The sequence below is a fragment of the Saimiri boliviensis genome, chromosome 3, assembly GCF_048565385.1.
Source record: "Saimiri boliviensis isolate mSaiBol1 chromosome 3, mSaiBol1.pri, whole genome shotgun sequence".
Lineage (NCBI taxonomy): Eukaryota > Metazoa > Chordata > Mammalia > Primates > Cebidae > Saimiri > Saimiri boliviensis.
In genome coordinates, this window is record NC_133451.1 from 166,366,368 (window position 1) to 166,386,362 (window position 19,995).

Below are 19,995 nucleotides of genomic sequence, written 5' to 3' on the forward strand. Positions count from 1 at the left end.
CATAACTGTAATGTCATAGCAAAAGGATTAACAGTTGAGTTACATATTTATATGTTGCCATGTGAATATCTTATAATTTTAGTTATTCAGCCAAAATTTGCATTAAAATGAGGCCACTGAGTGACTTGTATGGGTATTTCATCCATTTGCAAGGTAATTTACTCCAGATAATTTTGGGGAATCTTGCATGATACCACTACACCAGTGGCACTTGAAGTGAATATAGGGAGAAAAAATAACTTTAAAATTTTTTTTGTCTTATCTATTTCTCTTTCCTCTTGCTTTATCTTAACACGTTTGCCTAAAGTTAAGAGTTACAGAATAAAAAAAGTTACATTTGAAGATGAGAGCTGGCTAATGGGAGGTAGGAAGGACATGGCTATGGCAATAAGGAAACAGTGTCCTTTATATATCCAGAGTGTTTAAGTGAGTTTTCCCCTCACTTCTTGAAATTCATATCTGGTTTAACTTAGGGCATCAGCAAGTCAGGTCTTTCTGCAATCGATGGTCGTGAGTAGATATTTCTGCTTTTAAATAAAACAAAGTTAAAGTGGTTAGCCACTAACCTGGTAATATGGACACTAACAACCTTATCCTAATTCCATTATTAGTAATTTGGAACTTAGAAAGGGGTTGCATTTGCAACCTGTAAGAGGTGTGCATGTAGCACAGAATAAATTTGACATGAAAGAGCTCTGTGAAAACAAAAAGTAAAGAGAATTACGTTTACATTTTTAATTAACATTTTTAATATGTCTTAAGAATTCAGCCTGGGTAGGATTAATATAAATAAGAAACTATTCTATCTCATTCGATTGAAGGTAAAAGTACCATGACTGGACTGACCTACTCTATTTTCCCAATTTCTCTTTCTGACAGGTGACTTATGTGACCCGTTTCTGCCAGCTTCCATATTGTAAGTGATTGATATTCTTTTTCTCCCTGAAGGAAAGACAAATATACCTTTTTTTTTTTTTTTTTTTTTTTTTTTTTTTTTTTTTTTTTGAGACAGAGTCTTGCTCTGTCACCAGGCGCCAGGCTGGAGTGCAGTGGCGCAGTCTCGGCTCACTGCAACCTCTGCCTCCCGGGTTCAAGCAATTCTCTTACCTCAGCCTCTCGAGTAGCTGGGACTACAGGCATGCACCACCACACCCAGCTAATTTTTGTATTTTCGTAGAGACAGGGTTTCACTATGTTGGTCAGGATGGTCTCGATCTCTTGACCTCGTGATCTGCCTGCCTTGGCCTCCCAAAGTGCTGGGATTACAGGCGTGAGCCACTGCGCCCGGTGACAAATATCACTTTGAAGAACATATCTTTAAATAGTTTTTGGAAGAGGGTCAGCAGGGATCATAGGGATCAGGGTCAAGCAGAATTGTTCTTAACCTTGCCAAAAATAGAGGCTGGACAGATTTGATTTCTGTACATGCAAACAGAGAGAGGTTGAGGAAATGAAACTTAAGTCTTCATGCCTACTTTCCTCAAATCTGCAAATGCAATAGCATTCTAAGCCTTGAGTTGCAATTTAGAGTTAAGTCATTCTTCAGATTACCAGTAAAAAACTACAAGCACTCATCAAGTCTGTTTCTCACATTGATTCCCTCTGGGATTGATTTCATATAAAAAATTATATTAGCAGGTATGCAAAGAAGTACTTGATCATAGAAAAATTGATTAATAATGACTTAGTCACATAGGAAAGTTATTACAACCTCTTTAAGACACTAATTTACTCTCGGAGATTTCTGAACTGGAGGGAGCTGTGAATTTTCCATCTATAAAATGTAATTATTATTATTTTTTTTTGAGACAGGGTCTCACTCTGTCATCCAGACTGGAGTGCAGTGGCACAATCTTGGTTCGCTGCAGCTTCGACAACCCAGGCTCAGGTGATCCTCCCACCTCAGTTTCCTGAGGAGCTGGGATTACAGGAATGTGCCACACAGTGTCTCTGTGCCTAGCTAATTTTTTTACTTTTTGTATAGACAGGGTCTCACTATGTTGCTCAGGCTGGTCTTGAACTCTTGGACTTATGAGATCCACCCACCTCAGCCTCCCAGAATGCTAGGATTACAGACGCGAGCCACTTCACTCAGCCTATAAAATGTAATAATTGTTAAGAACAATGAAAGATCTGAAATTTTACCCTATTTGCAAGCTAACAAGGTAGTTAGTGACAGTTCCACAAATGCTGGCAGAAGGCACAAAACTCCCAGGCCAGATACAGAGGATGATTTATTACTCGTAGCAATAGCAGTAGCCAGAGTGCCAGTATTTGTGCCAGTTTCCTGAGTCTCGATTCCAACAGAGTGACATGGAGGGGGCAAATGACACCTTCACGTGTGGCAGTTCGCATTACAGGAGTAAGGACCTGGAGCTTAGGTAGCCTGAATCTTTTCTAACAGTCAGTAGGCATGCCTGACCTTTGCCTCAAGGAGAGCATTATCTTTATTACACAGGACAGTGAACGTATTAGCACTTTGCTGCTTGCCATACAAACATCCTTGAAAAAGATATTCCAGAACAAAGGTAACCATTGCCTCTGCTTTCAAGGTGTATAGAAACATGAGACACTCATGGAAAATTGTCTCCGAAAAATAACAAATTTCTGTCTCTATTTGCTTAAGATTGAAACTATACATAAATCCCCTAGCTTTGCCCCTTAGCCCATTTTTCACACCCTCCACAAATTGGGAGCCCATCTTGACAATGCTATTGGTAGATGTTAATGGGGTACGGAATGGGGCAAATTCAAAATGGTAGAAAATCATAACTTTTAGTAGTAGTAAAATGAAAGTCAGCTGGGCGTGGTGGCTCATGCCTGTAACCCAGCACTTTGGGAGGCTGAGGTGGGCAGATCATAAGATCAGGAGATTGAGACCATCCTGGCTAACATGGCAAAATCCCATCTCTACCAAAAATATAAAAAAATTAGCCACGTGTGGGGACACCCGCCTGTAGTCCAAGCTACTCAGGAGGCTGAGGCAGGAGAATTGCTTGAACCAGGGAGGCGGAAGTTGCAGTGAGCTGAGATCATGCCACTGTGTGTGACAGAGCCAGATTCCATCTCAAAAAAAAAAAAAAAAAAAAAAAAAGATGAAAGTCAGAGACCCTACAGGGGAGTGAGTTGTAGGCAGCTCTTCCCCAAAAGCATCTTCCTTTCACTTCATTTTAATACACAACAGGGGCTCACACACATTAGCACGAATTTGTGTAAGATATTTTCTCTTTAACAGCTAACTGAAACTGACTGCCCTGAAGGAATAGCAGTTTTGACTGGCAGGGAATAGAAATGTCATTGAGAAGCATGGAGCTCTTCTGGGGTAATAGCAGGCCAGAGATAAGATCCTGGAAGGATTAAAACAGTACAATGTCACTGAGCTCATAAGTGCCAGGAAAGATGGCATTATAAGGTAGACAAAGATGTAGAGAAAGAGTAGAGAGATACCAGAGAAAGGTTTTGTCCATTCTCAGATTTTACGTGGGATTGGCACTGTACCCAAAGCAGCCGAAGAAAAGTCTCTTTCTCCTCCTCCTCCTCACTACGGGATCTCTTCATTTCACAAGTAGTTATTGAATGGCTGCTATTCCAACGGCCACTGCTGTTCCAACTGCCACTGCTGTTATTACTACTTACCATTTATTGAACACTCTCTATGTTGCCAGCTTTATGATTACACTGGTGTGACAATGTCAAATAAGACACTATGCCTGACCCTAGAAGAACTGACAGCCCAGTTGTACAACTTAGCAAATACTATTATAGAATGACATCTAAATCAGATAGGATAGATTCTTGCTTTAGGAAACAGACTTCAGATTTTTATTGTTAGTTCTATAATTCACATAGTGAACTAGTAGTAGCTAATACTTACTAGTGCCTACTATATGCCAGGTACAGTTTTAAGTGCCATTAACACAGAGTCCTTATAACAGCCCTATGAAGTAGATATAATGACTATATCTTCATTTTACTGAGGAAAAAAAACTGAGGCTCAGAGAGAGGTTAAGTAGCTTTCTCAAGATCACACAGAACCTGTGAGCAGCAGAGATGGGATTTGATTACAGGCTTCTGATCTTATGTTCTTATTTATTTATTTATTTATTTTTGAGATGGAGTTTCACTCTTGTTACCCAGACTGGAGTGCAACGGCGCGATCTTGACTCACCGCAACCTCCACTTCCTGGGTTCAGGCAATTCTCCTGCCTCAGCCTCCTGAGTAGCTGGGATTACAGGCACGCGCCACCATACCCAGCTAATTTTTTTTTTTTTGTATTTTTGGTAAAGACGGGGTTTCACCATGTTAACCAGGATGGTCTTGATCTCTTGACCTTGTGATCTACCCACCTTGGCCTCCCAAAGTGCTGGGATTATAGGCGTGAGCCACCACGCCTGGCCTAATCTTATGTTCTTAAGTACCTCCCTATACTGTTATTGAAACAAGTTTAAGCTAACCTTCCAGAAAACATAGCCATAATTTATAACTTATTTCTATGTTAAAGTAAATTTTGAGTTGTGATATGGTTGGGCTGTGTCCCCACCCAAGTCTCACCTTGAGTTATAATGATCTCCATGTGTCAAGGGTGGGGCTGGGAGGAGATAACTGAATCATTGGGGAAGTTCCATTTATAAATGGAACTGCACAAGCTCTCTTGCCTGGCTTCATATAAACCGTGCCTTTGCTTCTACTTTGCCTTCTGCCTTGATTGGGAGGCCTCCCCAGGTATGCGGAACTGTGAGTCCAGGAAACCTCTTCCTTCGTAAATTACCCAGTCTTGGGTATGCCTTTATTAGCAGCATGAGAACGGACCAATATAAGTTCCAAACTTATGATTAGAGGAAATTTTCAAAATGCACGTTCTAAGGGAAGAAACTGCCTGGGACCTCCTGATACTGTAAGAGAACTGCAGGCTTCAGTGAAAGACAGTTTATGGGACATCATATAAGTTCTATGTAAAAGGCACTGGAAGGTTAATTGCCACATCATAAGTTCAGGAATCCTAGTTTGGGGGATTGATTGAAATGCGGCTTTTCTTATCTTCCTAATTTATATTGCTAACAAAATTAATCAGTTAAGGTTACTTTAAAAAGCAAGCAAATGCATGTATAGGAGAACTTCTGCTTTTATTTTTATTTTTTCAGATGGAGTCTCACTCTTGTTGCCCAGGCTAGAGAGCAGTGGTGAGATCTCAGCTCACTGCAACCTCCTCCTCCTGGGTTCAAGTGATTCTCCTGCCTCAGCCTCCTGAGTAGCTGGGTTACAGGCACCTGCCACCACCCCTGGCTAATTTGTGTACTTTTTTTTTTTTTTTTTTTTTTTTTTTTTTTTTTTTTTTAAGTGGAGATGGGGTTTTGCCATGTTGGGCAGGCTGATCTAGAACTCCTGACCTCAGGTGATCTGCCTGCCTCAGCCTCCCAAAGTGCTAGGATTACAGGTGTGAGCCTTTGCACTGGGTCAAGAACTTCTGCTCTTAAGGAGGAGGAATAAATGTACACTGTCAGGAGCACTTTACCTGTTTCCGTGCTCTTGCTCCCTTTAGAAGATTGCTAAGTCTAACTTCTGTGCCGTGTCTAATAAGAAGACATTGTCGAGCAGTAATTCTTACAACCTTATTTTAAAATTTTTGTGATACATTGAAGTGTTAAATCTTTGCTTTTCATATCTTTTTTTTTTCTTTGTGGTTTCTTCTATTCCTTTTGATATCAGGAAGTTATCTTCTGTTATGGGCTGAATTGTGTCCTGCTAGAATTCACATGTTGCAGTCCTAACCCCCAGTACCTCAGAATGTGTCAGTATTTGGAGATGGAGTCTTCAAAGAGGTAATTAAGTAAAATGAGGTGATGAAGGTGGGCCCTAATTATGTATGAGTGGTGTTCTTATAAGAAGAGGAGATCAATACACAGGCACAGAAGGGAGACCATGTGAAGACAGGGAGAAGTTGGCCATCTACAAACCACAGAGAGGCCTCAAAAGAAACCAACCCTGTGAACATTTTGAACTCAGACTTCCAGTCTCCAGAATTGTGAGAAATTAAGAATCTGTTGTTTAAGCCACAGTCTTTGATACTTTGTTATGGCAGCCCTAGGAGACTAAGACATTGTGTAAGAGTAAGCCCTGGTGACTCCAGCACTGCTATAGAGCTTCTATCCAAAGTCCTATAAGGGCAGTTTATAAACATATTAATGTAATTATAAAGACACTATAAACTTCATGAATTCATCCAACAAACATTTATTGAGCTAGTACTGCACATCAGGTACTGAGCTAAATGGCAAATACAAAAAGATGAGCCCCTTAGTAGCTCAAAATAAATAAGATCCCACATCATCCTCAAGGGATTAATAGTTTAGAGGAAACAGGCACATACAGAGTGAATTTCAATATGATGTGATCACTGATAAGACTGTGGTATGCTCAGTGTGGGTAAGGACCAGATCCTGTGGGAAATTCACTGGGACCTCAAGAGGGCTGTCAGACTGGAGGCCACAGCTAACACAGTTCTTTAAGGAAAAGTGTGGCAGATGGATGAAGACAGACATTTCAGTGACAGGAATGCCACAGACAAAGGCAGAGAAATGGGAAAGTAACTAGTTTGTCAGTTGATAACTGAGAGTTCAGGGTAACTGCAGTTAGAATGTGTATGAAAAAGAGTGGGAGAAGAGATTAAAAATTTGGATTTTAACCTGATAGTGGAAAGCCACCAGAGATTTTTATAGAGAAAAGTCGTGATTGGACTTCGCTTTGAGCATGTTCTTTTTAGTAGTACAAAGAATGAAACAGTATAGGGAGAGAAAGATGGGCTGCAGAAAGGCTGGATGGCAGAGGGAAGCAGGGGAGCCTGAACTGAGGTGGTGGTACCGGTGTGGAGAAGGGCAATCCTGCTTTAGAGATATTTCAGAGGTGAAATTGAATGGGTCTGCTAACCTACATTGTGAAAATGTTAACACTTTCATATGTACTAGCAAGTGAAAAGCACTTCCAAACATAACACAGTATACAGTATTTACTTGTTTTTGTTCTCCCTGTATTAGATGTATAAATAAGTATCATTGTTTCTTTCAACATACAGACTTTCCGATTTAATACACAATTTTTTATTTACTTTTTAAGAATTAAATTCAAAGGAGCTACATTTTCTTGTGATATGCTTAAATTTGGGAACAACTGTTCCTCTAAAAAATACAGTATAATTGGATACAGTTAAATAAATTTTATCTCATCAGAGCGCTTCTGGTATTTTTGTGACTTTTCCAAGTTGGACTTGCAGGAAAGTTATTTGAAACAAGAGAAAGTCTGGGAGAATACACTCTTCTGGATCTAATCTAAGTTTTCTCACTACTCACCTATGTTGGGTACTTTTTTCAGTCTCTCTAGGCCAAGGGTTTCTTATTTCTAAAAGGAGCAATAGATTCCTTGATCCCTAAGACTCCTGCTGACTAAAATTCTGTAACTCTTTCCTCCCAAAAGAACTACTGGTCTTGAATTCTAAAATGCAATTTTTGTTCATGTGTTTTAAAAAGAAGACTACATTTTGCTGAAAAATGTTTCTTGGACAGTATATAAATCTTATTAGATGCTTTTGAGATTCATTCAAAGAACTGAAGCATCGTGCACGTTTAAAACATTGCCAGGCTGGAGTACGGAGGCACTCAGGGGAACGTACTTAAACACCGTAGGTTCAACCAAGTCTTACTGAGAGTAACACAACGAACAAGTGATGCTTTTTGAAACAAATTTGGAGAGTTGGCTGCAGGAAAATTAACAAGCCGGTGGATTTCCTTTTCCGTTCCTTAGGAAACTTGTTTCTGTAGGTGCAAAAAGGGCCCTAGATCCTCTGGAAGAGAAAGAGGAGAGTGGGGAGGGGAAGTTTCTCCGCTTTCTCTACTCCCCACCTGCAGTCTGTCTGATTTCCTCTCCAGCTCTGTCTGATAAGGAATTGATTCTCCCCCTCCTCTTCCCCCTCCCACCCTCCCTCTCCTTCTCCCTGAGTAACGAGGCTGTCCTAGCAAGTGATGCTGTCGGAGACAGGAGACCGGCGCCGAGGAGGCAAAGCTGCGGCCGCGGGACTGGAGATCCTCTCCCGGCACCAGCGCTCCAGCTCGGCCCGGGGCTTCCTCGTCTCAGCCACGGCCGCCGCGGCTGCTACCACGGTTTGATGGTGGGCGGCGGCGGCTCGCCTTCGGCGCCCGCCTCTAACTGCTTGATCGCGGGCCGCGCAGCTCTCCGCTCCTGCCTTCCCGCCCTGGGTCGCCCGGGGCTGCGGAAGCCGCGGGAGGTGGGGAAGGGGCACCGCGGGGAGACCGCACGGCCGCGAAGACAGGGGAGGCCGGCGACCGGCACCCCCATACTCGGACCGCAGCCGGCGCGATGTCCACCAAGGTCAGGAAGTGCAAGGAACAAGCAAGGGTGACCTTCCCCGCGCCGGAGGAGGAGGAAGACGAGGGCGAGGACGGGGGCGTGGAGCCGCAGCGCCGCCGCCGGGGTTGGAGGGGCGTCAACGGGGGACTGGAGCCGCGCTCTGCCCCCTCGCAGCGGGAGCCCCACGGCTACGGCCAGCCGCCCTTCTCCCACGGGCCGGACCTGTGAGTACCGGGCCTGGCCGCGGCCCGCGCCTCGGAGGGCGGTGCCGGGAGGGGGGCGGGAAGGCGCGCGCCCGGAGGCTCCACGACGTGCCTAGGACCTCCGATACCCACTTGGTACGGCCGGGCAGTTCGATTCAGGGGGAAGGGACAGACCTCGGCTGGAGGCTCGCCCCCTCGGTCCCGCGCGGTGGAGGGACTCAGGGGCCGCGGAGTGCGTGGCGGGGGCTCTGTCCCAGCTCAAGCGCACGGAACAGCCCGGAGATGGGCACACGGACGCCAGACAAGCATCCTAGCGAGCAGCCACTCCCTGTCCTAGAGCCGAGGAGCGCGCACGACTGCCGCCAGGGCTGGGCACTCCTTGGAAGTCGGATCCCGGGGTCCCGAGCTTACTCTGGGAGGCCGAGGAAGCGGAAGAAGTGCTCAGACCCAGGCGCGCACTTGAACCCCGAACTCCTCCTAGGCGTCCCAGCGTGTAGCCACTTTGGGAACTTGGTTCCCCTCCGACGCTTGGGACGTCGAGGGCGGGGGCAGGAAAGTGGGGAGTAGGGAGGGCACAGTGCGATACAGGGTGTGGGTTGAAGGTTTGCCCGGACGCCTGGTCTCCCAGGGGATCAGTTACTATTGGGGTAAAGCGGGAGCCGAAGCCCTATAGGATCCCCTAAGGGAGGGAGTGGGCACCGGGCAGCCGGGGAACCGCTTTTTTTGGGTAACTTTGGCTGCGGTTCCCAGGCGGCGCGGGGTCTCTCTCTCTCCCCTCTTTCTCTCTCTTCCTCTTTTTCTAAACGAAGGAGCGGTCGGCGCACTAGTGCTTAGGAAGGAGCAACTTTTCTTAATTTCCAGTCCTGGAGGCAGCCTTTAATCAGTGCGAGACGCAGAGAAGATTAAAAGAGGGTAATCGGTTTCACAGGGTGAGATGCTCTGTATTTTTCCTGTCACGTACACTGGGAGTGCCGCAGAGCTTACTGTCTGTTTTAGGAAGAACGCTCACAACTAGGTAGAGAACTTGGGGTCCAACGGTGGCGGGTGGCGCGGACTGGCGGAGCCGGGGAGATGGTTCCCCAGGGCGGAGACCGAGGTTCTGCAGCGCCCCCTGCCGCCAGCGAGTGGCCCACCGCCCGGGGCCGATACTTACCGAGTGACCCCTAGACCCCAGGATCGTGCGCTGCTCCGCTCGCGCAGAGTCTGCGCCTGGCCTGGCTGCACCTGCCCGCAGGACACAGGAGCACAATGAGTGGCTGGGAGTAGATCCCGTAGGGAAGAATTCTGATTTAAAATGAGCGACGCATCACGATGTGGTTCAGTTATTGCTGAAGATTAGCGTGGAGTGGAAACGGCCCAGGAAATGGAGGGAAGGTATATCCTTTGAGATTAAAGCGCCGCCAGCTCACTTCTCTGTCTCCCTAAGGTTTTAAAACATTGTCAATTTTTCCTTTTGCCAGTTTTTAAAAATAACCTAGCTGTTTCTTGATTCCCTTTAAAATTCTTTTTTAAAAACCTTAAATCCTGACTACACGAGACACCTGAACTCTTATCTGAGAAAGTAGGGCGGAGGAGAGATCACTCACTTTGCTTTCTGAAATTTGAGGTCTATTACACAAAGCCCTGGGGCAAATTCTATTGCAAGCTTGCTATTTCACTGCTAATAGAACATCTTTCGTATAGGTTTGCTAACTTTATAATTCAACAAGCAAATGTGGTGGTGTACTTATTTTGTAGAGGTTGAGAAGAAGACCCAGTCATTTTTAAGGAGCTATACATTAATAAGTATTTCTTCTAGAGGAAGAGCAGCAAGCTCTTCATCTTTATTTCAGGTCTGTTACTTGGTAACATCACAGATTAGCTTGATCTCTGTAACAGCGATTAGCTCTTTATTCTCCCTTTGAGGAGAATATGACCACTGTTTAATAAACAGTGTTTACTTATTGTTGTTTAAAAGTGAATGCGACAGCTCTAGGATAGGCTCAGAGGATACCCAGGGTCACTTCAGTAGGCAGAACAGCATGGCTGAATTTTAAATGCAACAGGATGCTGAGGATACAATCTGGCTTTTACCAAGATAATTCCTCAGGGTAGTTCTGTTGCTCATTTCACTGCTCCATGTTCCTATTTTCCATGTGGAAATTTTAAATAGACTGACTTGGGAGGAAAAGTGTCACCTGCTGTATCACTAACAGCTGTTGATAGAACTCTTGATTCAACCACTGATTCAAACCAAGACTTCTGTATCCCAATTGTTTGCAAACCTAGGATCAAGTAACAAGTCATTGTATTGATGTCCTCATCCTTGAAATGTTTCAGTTATTCAGTATATCTGATGAACTCCAAAAAAGGCATTGGAAGGCAGTTTTCATGAGTCTGAATTTAAGCATTTCTCAAGCATGCATATGTGCAAAGTGTGGGCTAGGTACAGCAAGCCACAAAGACGAGCATGACAACTTTCCTGTACTCAAGAAATTTAAAATCTCATGAGGGAGAGGTGGTAATGAGACTGGGCATGAGCATTTTTGCTATAAGAGTAAAATCAGTTCCATTCTTCAAAACAACAAAGAGTTATAAAGGGTCAAGTGCAAAGAAGAGAAGGACAACATTAGGTTGTGGAGAAATCAAGGAAACCTTTATGGGCCTTGAAGGATAGATAGGACCAGAAGCAGAGACAGGGTAAATACTTAATTCAAGCCCTCTCTCCCCTCAAAATTCCAGGTGTGTTTAAGGAATATTAGTTGAGTTTGGTTGGAACATAGAATATGTGTAGGCAAGCAGTGAAATTTAGCTGGACATGTTGGTTTGAGGCATTAACGTGGAGGATCTTATATGCCAAGATGAGGCACTAGGGAACCATTGATTATTTTAAAGTAGCAGTAATTTGAGCAAACCCACTCTGAATTGCATTGGCAATTAATTGAAAGTGAAGAAACAAATTAGGAGACTACTGTAAGTGTCCAGGCTGAGATTAGACTCTGTAAGAGTGTAGTGTTAGTGGAATGGAAAGGAGAGAAATTGGAGAAAAAAAAAAAACCCAGCCAGAATCTATGGAATTTGCAACTCACTATCCATGAGGGGTTTAAAGAGAAAGCAGGATCAGAGACAACTTAGTGATTTTTGACCCAGATAACTAAGATTGCTGATACTGTTGTTGACAAAAAAAAGCAAAGGTGAAGATCTGATTTTTCAGTTAGTTTTTTTTTTCTTTTTTATTTAGAGGAATAGTGAATGATCAGATATTACTGACAGAGGTGTTAAGCAGGGAAAAGGAAATACAAGTTTAAAGCTCAGGAGAATGTGAGAGGCTGCTGCCTGATGGGAATTGTTACACAGCTGTGTGACTACATGAGATTACTCAATGGAGTATGAAGAGAGAAACAAAGGGAGACCAACATAGATTTTGAGGGAAAATTTTTTTTGTTTAGAAGGCAGGGAGAAAAAGAAAAGAAAAACATCACTGCACACTCAGCAAAAACGGAAAAGATCAAGAGAAAAACTAATGAGTCCACTGTTAGTAAGAAGAATCAGTCCTTGTATGTGTTAACATACATATGCAAAATCATTAGATTTTTCAGCAATGTTATCTTTAACAGAGGAAGATTTCTAGAAAAAAATCTGTTTAGTTTTTCTTCAGAGGAAGTGCTACCAAAAAAAATAGCCATAATAAAAGCAGTTAATTTGTGTTTATATACGACTTCATGTTGTCATTTATACTCATTCATTTGAATCACTCCTCTTTAAAGCAGTTTTTTAAAAATCTTTGTCATCACTAGCAAATGAGGAAATTGGTACACAGAGAAGTAAAGTAATTTTCTAACACTCCCTGGCAAATCAGTAACAGATTTTCTGACACCCACCTTTATATGATCAAGGAACCAAAGGTGAGTCCACAGTGCCTTGTAACTCAGATTACCTAAAGTACCTTGTATGTTAGTTTCTGTGGCACTGGCCTTGTATAAATGTTCCAGTCTTGGCTTCATGTGTGTGTTGGCTCAGGCATCAGATTGGATGCAGCACTTCCCTCCCTCCCAACTCTGGAGTAGAAATCAGATTCTCCAAGTGACTGTTGAATCTTAGGGACAGGAGTCTGGACTTTGAAGACCGAAATTAGACTGACTAGTATTATTAAGAAAGGCAACTTTCTTTACAGTTATAGTTTAATTTTTAAGAATAGCACAGCATGGCATTAGACATAAGGACTTTATTTTTTTAATTCTTTTTTTTTTTTTTTTTTGAGACAGAGTCCCACTCCGTTGCCTAGGCTAGGGTGCAGTTGTGTGATCATAGCTCATTGCAGCATCAAACTCCCAGGCTCAGTTGATCCTCAAATCTTAGCCTCCCAAGTGACTGGGACTACAGGCACGCACTACTATGACTAGCTACTTTAAAAATTTTTTGTACAGATGAGGTCTCACTATGTTGCTCAACCTGGTTTCGAACTCCTGAGCTCAAGCAATCCTCCTGTCTCTGCCTCCCAAGTTGCTGTGATTATAGGCCTGAACCACCATGCCACTCAGCCTTGAGGCCTTTAATACTCTGAAACTTTTCTTTATATTATCAGTTGTATAACCTAGAGTAGCAATTTCACTATGTACAATGAGTTGTCATTTTTGTTGGTTTGTTTTAAATTATTTTTATGTAATTTCAAAGTACTATATGAATATAGCTTTAAAAGTTAGATAGTGCTAAAAGACTTCTTTGAACAACAGCAAGCCCCCAGCCATTCCTTGGTCCCCTCTCCTTCTCTTTCCATCTTCTCTGCTTCACTCCACTTTCAACTCTTTCATATACAGCTATCTTTTTATTCATATTTCAGATGTTATCAATAGTCTCAGGTGAGAATGTATGTTCACATGTGCCTCTTTTCTGTTAATCTTATTTATGTTCTTCATTAATATGACCATGTAATCATTGTTCACTGCTAAGTCAAGTAGTATGGTATGACTACATTTATCTTCTTTGATAATTGGTTGTTTTTCTTAGAGTAAATATTTGTCACACTGTGCCCTCATTTCTTTAGCTGAATCTTCTAGTGTCTAACTGTGTATGTTTTCCTGAAGTTATCCTTTCTAGAGTCCTCTAACTTTCTTTATATGAGGTTTTTCTTTTCCCCGCTTCAGGAAGCTCTTAGAGCTCTTGTCTCTTTGTTAGCTCTCTTCTGAAGATGTGCCTTGGTATGGATGCTTTCTTCATCACCTGAGCTGGACACTTGGTTAACGCTTTCCGTCTGGACATTATGTCCTTTAGTTCTGGGAAGCTTTAGTTCTGGGAAGTTTTCCTACCCACTATTTTTATTCTTTGCTTTTTCTGGAATTTTTGTTGTCTGGATGTTGGACCTCCTGACTGATCCCCTACTTTTTGTATCTCTTCTCTTCTGTTTTCCAATGTTTGCTTTCATATTCTTTCTGAAATATTTCTGAGATATTTCCTTGTCTCTATCTCCCAACTCTTCCACTAAATTAATTTCCATTTTAGTATTATATTTTTAATTTCTAAGAGCTCTTTCTTGTATTAAAAACAAGTATTCTTTTTTTGTAGCATTCTTTATTTCAGAGATGCAGTTTTTTTCTGAAAACTCCTGCATCTCAGGGAAGAAGAGATTGGGAAATAATAAACCTGGTGTTGGTATTGATGAACTGGGCAAGAGTCCCCCTGTTCCTAGTCCCTACCCTCCCCTGGGCCTGGTATCCCCACATCTAGAGCATTTCTATTTCCGTATCTCCAGAGATTCCGTATCCTATCTTTTATAGGGGTACAGGAGGGTTGTCTCTTAACTATATCAATTGGTGGGTGGGGATGTAGGGGGAGGGTTGCTACACACTTGTTATACAGCCAGTTCCCTCATTTTAGGTTCTAGCCTTATCTCTACTTTCTGGAATTTCTTCTGCTTTCAATTTCTAAGCATTCTCTGGCATTGACCTGGGTGGATCAGCTTGTTTTCTTTAACAGGCACTCTAGTTGGAACTTCATCCTCTCCACTAAATGATTTACTATTGTAACAACTCATCTCCTTTCCACCTTATATATTGTGGCTTGGAGTTACAGATGTCTCTTGGTTTTATGGAAGATGACATTTGTGTTGCAGTTCCCTGTTCTCCTTGTTTAGGGAGGTAGTTTTGAAAAGGAGAAGGTAAGAAAGGCCTTTATTCTACTATTTGAGACTAAACATCCCTATGATTGTGTCTTGTGTTTATTTAAGCCCTAATGTTGACAATATTATTTAACATAACCACGAATGGCAGAAGGAAGACTGTTCCTACCTGTAACTGATCTTACTAGGCACAAGGAGTAGATAGTAGCTTACACTGTGTAATAAGAATGCTACAAAAGATGAATTTCCCACCTAAAATCATCTTAGTACCACACTTCTGACATTTAGCAATATAGACTACTTTGAAGAATAATGGAATGTTTGAATTTGAAAGGATTTCATCTAGTCCAGTCTCTTATTTTACAAATTAAGAAACTGAAGCTGCAGGTTGACATCTAATTCACAGCAGCCCCAGGCCATCTGAAATCTCCAGCTTTCCAGGACTGTGCTGTTCACACTGTGCCCTCTTTTGCTTAAGCATTTCTCTCTTCCTCAAAGAAATTTTAAAATGCATTTACTCCTGGGAGGAGCAACACAGGAAACTATTAATTAGTATTAATTTATTTATGAAATCCAATTAATTCATCATTTTAATTTGGCTGCTGATGGCAGATCAACTTGAGAAAGTTGGTAAGCTAAGTAGGAGGACTAAGAATAAGGGGAAAGAGGAAAAAAAGTTTATCTCAAAGCACAGTGGACCCCCTGTCAATACTATTTATGATTATCTCTTTTATTAATATCAAAGAGATGAGAGGATCCCAGTTCAGCACTAGACCATCTTCTGAGGACTGAGTTAGAATTTTAAGGATTTTCTATTACTGTGCTGGGGTAGAAAATGTGCTTGTGAAAAATTAGCCGGGCGTAGTGGCACGCACCTGTAGTCTCAGCTACTCAGGAGGCTGAGGCAGAGGAATCACTTGAACCTGAGAAACAGAGGTTGCAGTGAGCCGAGATCGCGCCACTGCACTCCAGCCTGGTGACAAAGCAAGACTGGGTCTCAAAATGAAAAAAGAAAAAAGAAAAAAAGAAAATGTGTGTTTCTGTTTCTCTCTTAAAGTTTTCTCCAACGTTGAGCTTTTCCTTTGCCTATAATATCCCATAAATCTTTACTTCCCCATACTCCCTCACCCCCTAGTTTATAATAGGCAGTCAAGCACCATGGGAAATATAACGGGAGGAAGAATACTTTGTACAGAGTTGCTGTGTCATTGGTAGGAAGGAATCGTTTAAACATCCTAGCTCAGGGTTGAGATTTCCTGTTTCAAGGAGGATGCTAAAGTAATGACGAATGGCTGCTGGGCATTCTTCTAAGGAGGGGAGGCTCTTTGCATGGCCAGAAGTCTTGCTTTTCAATCCTCTCCCCTATACTGCCCTCAATGTTGCATAACATCCACCCAGAAGGGGCACCGTATTAGTGGCCTATGTTGGGTGAACACATAGGAGTCTGGCCTGATATAGAGGGTCTGCAGATGTAGACTGTGGGATGGCTGACTTCACTCTTACACACAAGGGGCTCAGCAGTGACTTTATGAGAGTAATTAGGATGGTTATAACATTTTGTGTTCAATTTAGCATTTAGGTCAGGAATATTTGTCTTCAATTATCTAGTTTAAAAAAACTCTATTAAAATACTATTTTCTTTGCTCTGTTCAAATAATAGGTGGCAATATGGATTTGGTCTTAGGTCTTTTTAAAAAATGAGAATTAAATGTCCACAAATACGTGACTTGTTAAGGAAAGAGCTTAATAGTGCTAATAGTCTATGCCAGTTTTGCACCTTTAAATACATTTTATCAAATAAGACTGATGCATATGGATTCTCTGTTGAAAAGTAGATTGCAGGGTTATGGGGTAGGAGTGAACATCTAAAAGCCTCAGACTTTTGACTTTAGATATGGATGATAATGATAGAAAACCAGATCCCTTTATTCTAATAACTATATATATATAAAATTGATAGTGACTATCAATAACTATATATATGTGTGTGTGTATATATATATATATAAAATTGATAGTGACTAATGTATTTAAATAGCCAGATATGAGCATCTCTTGGGTCAGTAGAAGTTCCTTAATTTTATTATCTGAGGTCATTTTGTCTGAATTCTTGTTCAAGTATAGACTGAATTTATATAATGTTTAATTTCATTGTCACTAATCTTCCTGAAATAATAAACATTAGTTTTTAAAAGCATTCCGAAGATGAGTTTATTTGAGAAGATTTAATTACTAATTAATTAATAAAGGTTGTTAATTTTAAGATATATCTCCAGTTTGCCTCTAGATGATCCTGATAAAATATAACTATGTAAAATCAAAATCAAGAGATATAGAATGCATCAAACACTTTTATGGTGTAACCAAGAATTAAATGTTATTAAGCAGAAATTTGCTTTGAAAGAATGGTTGTTGACATTGCTTGTATTTCTGATTACTAATTTATATTATTTGTAACATTCTTTTTTATGGAAGAATCACTTCAATTCCCCTCCACCACTGCTTATTCCACACATAATCATAGGTGGCCAGGGTATTCTGTAATCCAGAGGGGAAAATTGTCTGTTTCTTAGGTCTTCAGTCATGTGGTTTATATATGTGTGCATCTGTGCACCCATTCCTCCAACAGATATTCATCACCATATAATAACAGGGAGGGGAGCACTACACACTGGGGTCAGTTGGGGGAAAATGGGGGACGGACAGTGGGGGGTGGGGAGTTGGGGAGAGATAGCATGGGGAGAAATGCCAGATATAGGTGAAGGGGAGGAAGGCAGCGAATCACACTGCCATGTGTGTGCCTATGCAACAATCTTAAATATTCTTCATATGTACCCCAAAACCTAAAATACAATAAAAAATAAATAAATAAAAAATAAAAGCCAAGTATATAGAGATGAAAAGAGGCAGTCTTTGCCTTTAAGGGCATTTTAGTATCATTAAGGAGATAGCCATGAAGACAGACAATTGCAAAGCAATACAGTAGTTGGTTTAATGGAGTTATACACAAAACACAGTTGCTAGAAGCATAAACATCTAAGTTCTAGAAGGCATTTGCTAGAATACTTTCTTGGGCACATTCATTTAAGAAATATTACCAAGAAGTCATGCAGACAATGGCTAAGGGTCCTCACTTCTGTTCTAGTGTACTTTTAGAGGGAGCAATGCACTGTTAGATATCTGTTTGCTTTTCTGGTTTTAGCTGCTGAGGAATCTGGCAAAGAGCTACTCATGCTTTCATGAAAAGAATGAGAGATAAAGCAATGGAGATAGACCAGAGTTCCTCTCCTTAAATATAAAACAGCTTCTTGCTTCAGAAAGTCAACTGGGAAAATGCCAAAATTAGCATATGTCTAATATAATTTTTTTAAAGTTTTTTTTTTTTTTTCTTGAGACAAGGTCTAGTTCTATCACCCAGCGTGGAGAGACACAATCTTGGCTTACTGCAACCTCCAACTCCTGGGTTCAAGTCATTCTTGATTCTCGTGCCTCAACCTCCTGAATAGCTGGTACTGCAGGCATGCACCACCACACCCAGCTAATTTTTGTATTTTTAGTAGAGATGGGATTTCGCTATGTTGCCCTGGTTGGTCTAGAACTTCTGGCCTCAAGTGATTTATTTGCCTCCGCCTCCCAAAGTGCTGGGATTACAGGCATGAGCCACCATGCCTGGCGAAGATTTATTAAAATCGTACATGAAGAATTCTGAGTATAATGCAGGGCAACAAAAACTATCAGGGAATTCATTACTGTGGAGACCTAAATATCTCTCTGGGTTTGTAAGTGCTGGGATGTTTATACTTAAAGTTTTTATGTGTGTGTATCAGGAGGGGCAGCAGGAAGGATGTGAATCTTTAGAAACGAAATCTGTGCTTTCTTCTTTCTTTAGTGAAGCGCCTTATCTTGCTGGTTTGGTTGTTACTGTGACAGTGTATTATTGAGCTCTGTGATGTGTACGTAAATGCAGGCTGAAAGACAGGTGGTATGAAATAACTCTGGACCATCTCTGGCCATGTACCCTCTAACTAGACAGTTGAACTGATGGGCTACCTTTCTCTAGCCTTGCACGCTGGTGCACTTAACAGCTACTGGGGTTCAGAGTGTTTCCACTCCACTTCTTCCCCTCCAAAAAATACATAGTAAGAGATGTTCAAAATGTGTGTTTTTGATGATATTATTAAGACTATTTGTCAGATTTTGTCTCCTCCTTCCAACCACATACACATAAGCCTAGTGTGTAGATGTCAGATGTCTCCAGAGGTAGCCACATTGACTGACAGGTGCCTGCTTGCCAGGGAGATTATGGGATTTTTCTATTTTTTGACTTTTCATCCCTGACTTTCTTGTCCTTTGTCAGTCCCTGCTGCTTCACGCCCTCATTACCATTTCCAATTATCACCATCTCCATAGTGTAACTAACATGGTGGTGGTTCTCTAACACTTTCCCCCACCTCTGTGCTTTTCTCACTACTTATCTTCTGTGGTTCTGTCTGTTCTTACCCTTCATAAACTGAGGGACAGGATCTTGGCTAGTTATCACAGTCACTTTCTTCATTGTGGCGAACTGCTCCGTCCAAACATTTTGGATGTCATTCTCATTAATTCAGCTTACATTGATGGTGTTCTTACTTTGCTTGCTTGCTACACGGGTTGAATGATTGGTTAATCTTTACCTCATTCAATAAAGGATTTGAGATGACTTCCTTAATAATGTTCATGTGTTGCAGCGTGCTAAGGAGCTTGTGATTCAATCCAAAGAGCCATGTTAGAAGCTGTTCTTTGTAGAACCAAAATGTTCCAACACATAAGCTCAGCATGCCTTCAATGATACTTGGATTTATAACCTCTTGTTCATTTTCTTATTCCTTAGCTGTATCATGATAAAGTAGCCAGGAAGAAGACCTCTGAGCTCTAGTCTTCTAGTTCTGTACTCCTCAGTGACCTTAAGGAGGTACCATTCTGATGAAGTCTTTTAATCTGCACAATTAGTATTAAATGGCAAGTATTTCTGAACATATACTATATTAGGTACAGTGAAGATAATATATCAAGAATAAAACATAAGGCAGAAGCATAAAGCATTTATCCTCAATTGAACTTGAGGACATGAGTGTCACAGGAGACAGTAATCGAGACAAAAATCAAGGAGATGATATAAAATTAGTTGTCTATATTTATGAGTAGACTGCCTGTATTACAAAAGGTCAGGCTGAAGTGGTTACAAATGGTTTCAGAAAGGATCAAAAGACTCAACATTTTACACTGACCAGAATCTTGTGGGTCATATTGGCATTGCTCTGAGAAATGTGACCCTCTATATACAGAAATGTGTGGTACTG

The 19,995-nt window shown here is 41.6% G+C and overlaps 1 protein-coding gene across 5 annotated transcripts in view; it reads left to right on the forward strand.

Annotated features, from left to right (window-relative positions):
• Window positions 1–8,023: 8,023 nt before the first annotated feature.
• The window catches only part of TRPC3 (transient receptor potential cation channel subfamily C member 3), a 76,015-nt gene continuing 64,043 nt past the window's right edge, over window positions 8,024–19,995 (forward strand). For all 5 annotated transcript variants that reach the window (XM_039479011.2, XM_074396944.1, XM_003936231.4 and 2 more), the window contains exon 1: window positions 8,024–8,583. In XM_039479011.2, the coding sequence (XP_039334945.2) occupies window positions 8,369–8,583 (215 nt within the window). In that variant the 5' untranslated portion in view covers window positions 8,024–8,368. The remainder of the gene's footprint in view (window positions 8,584–19,995) is intronic.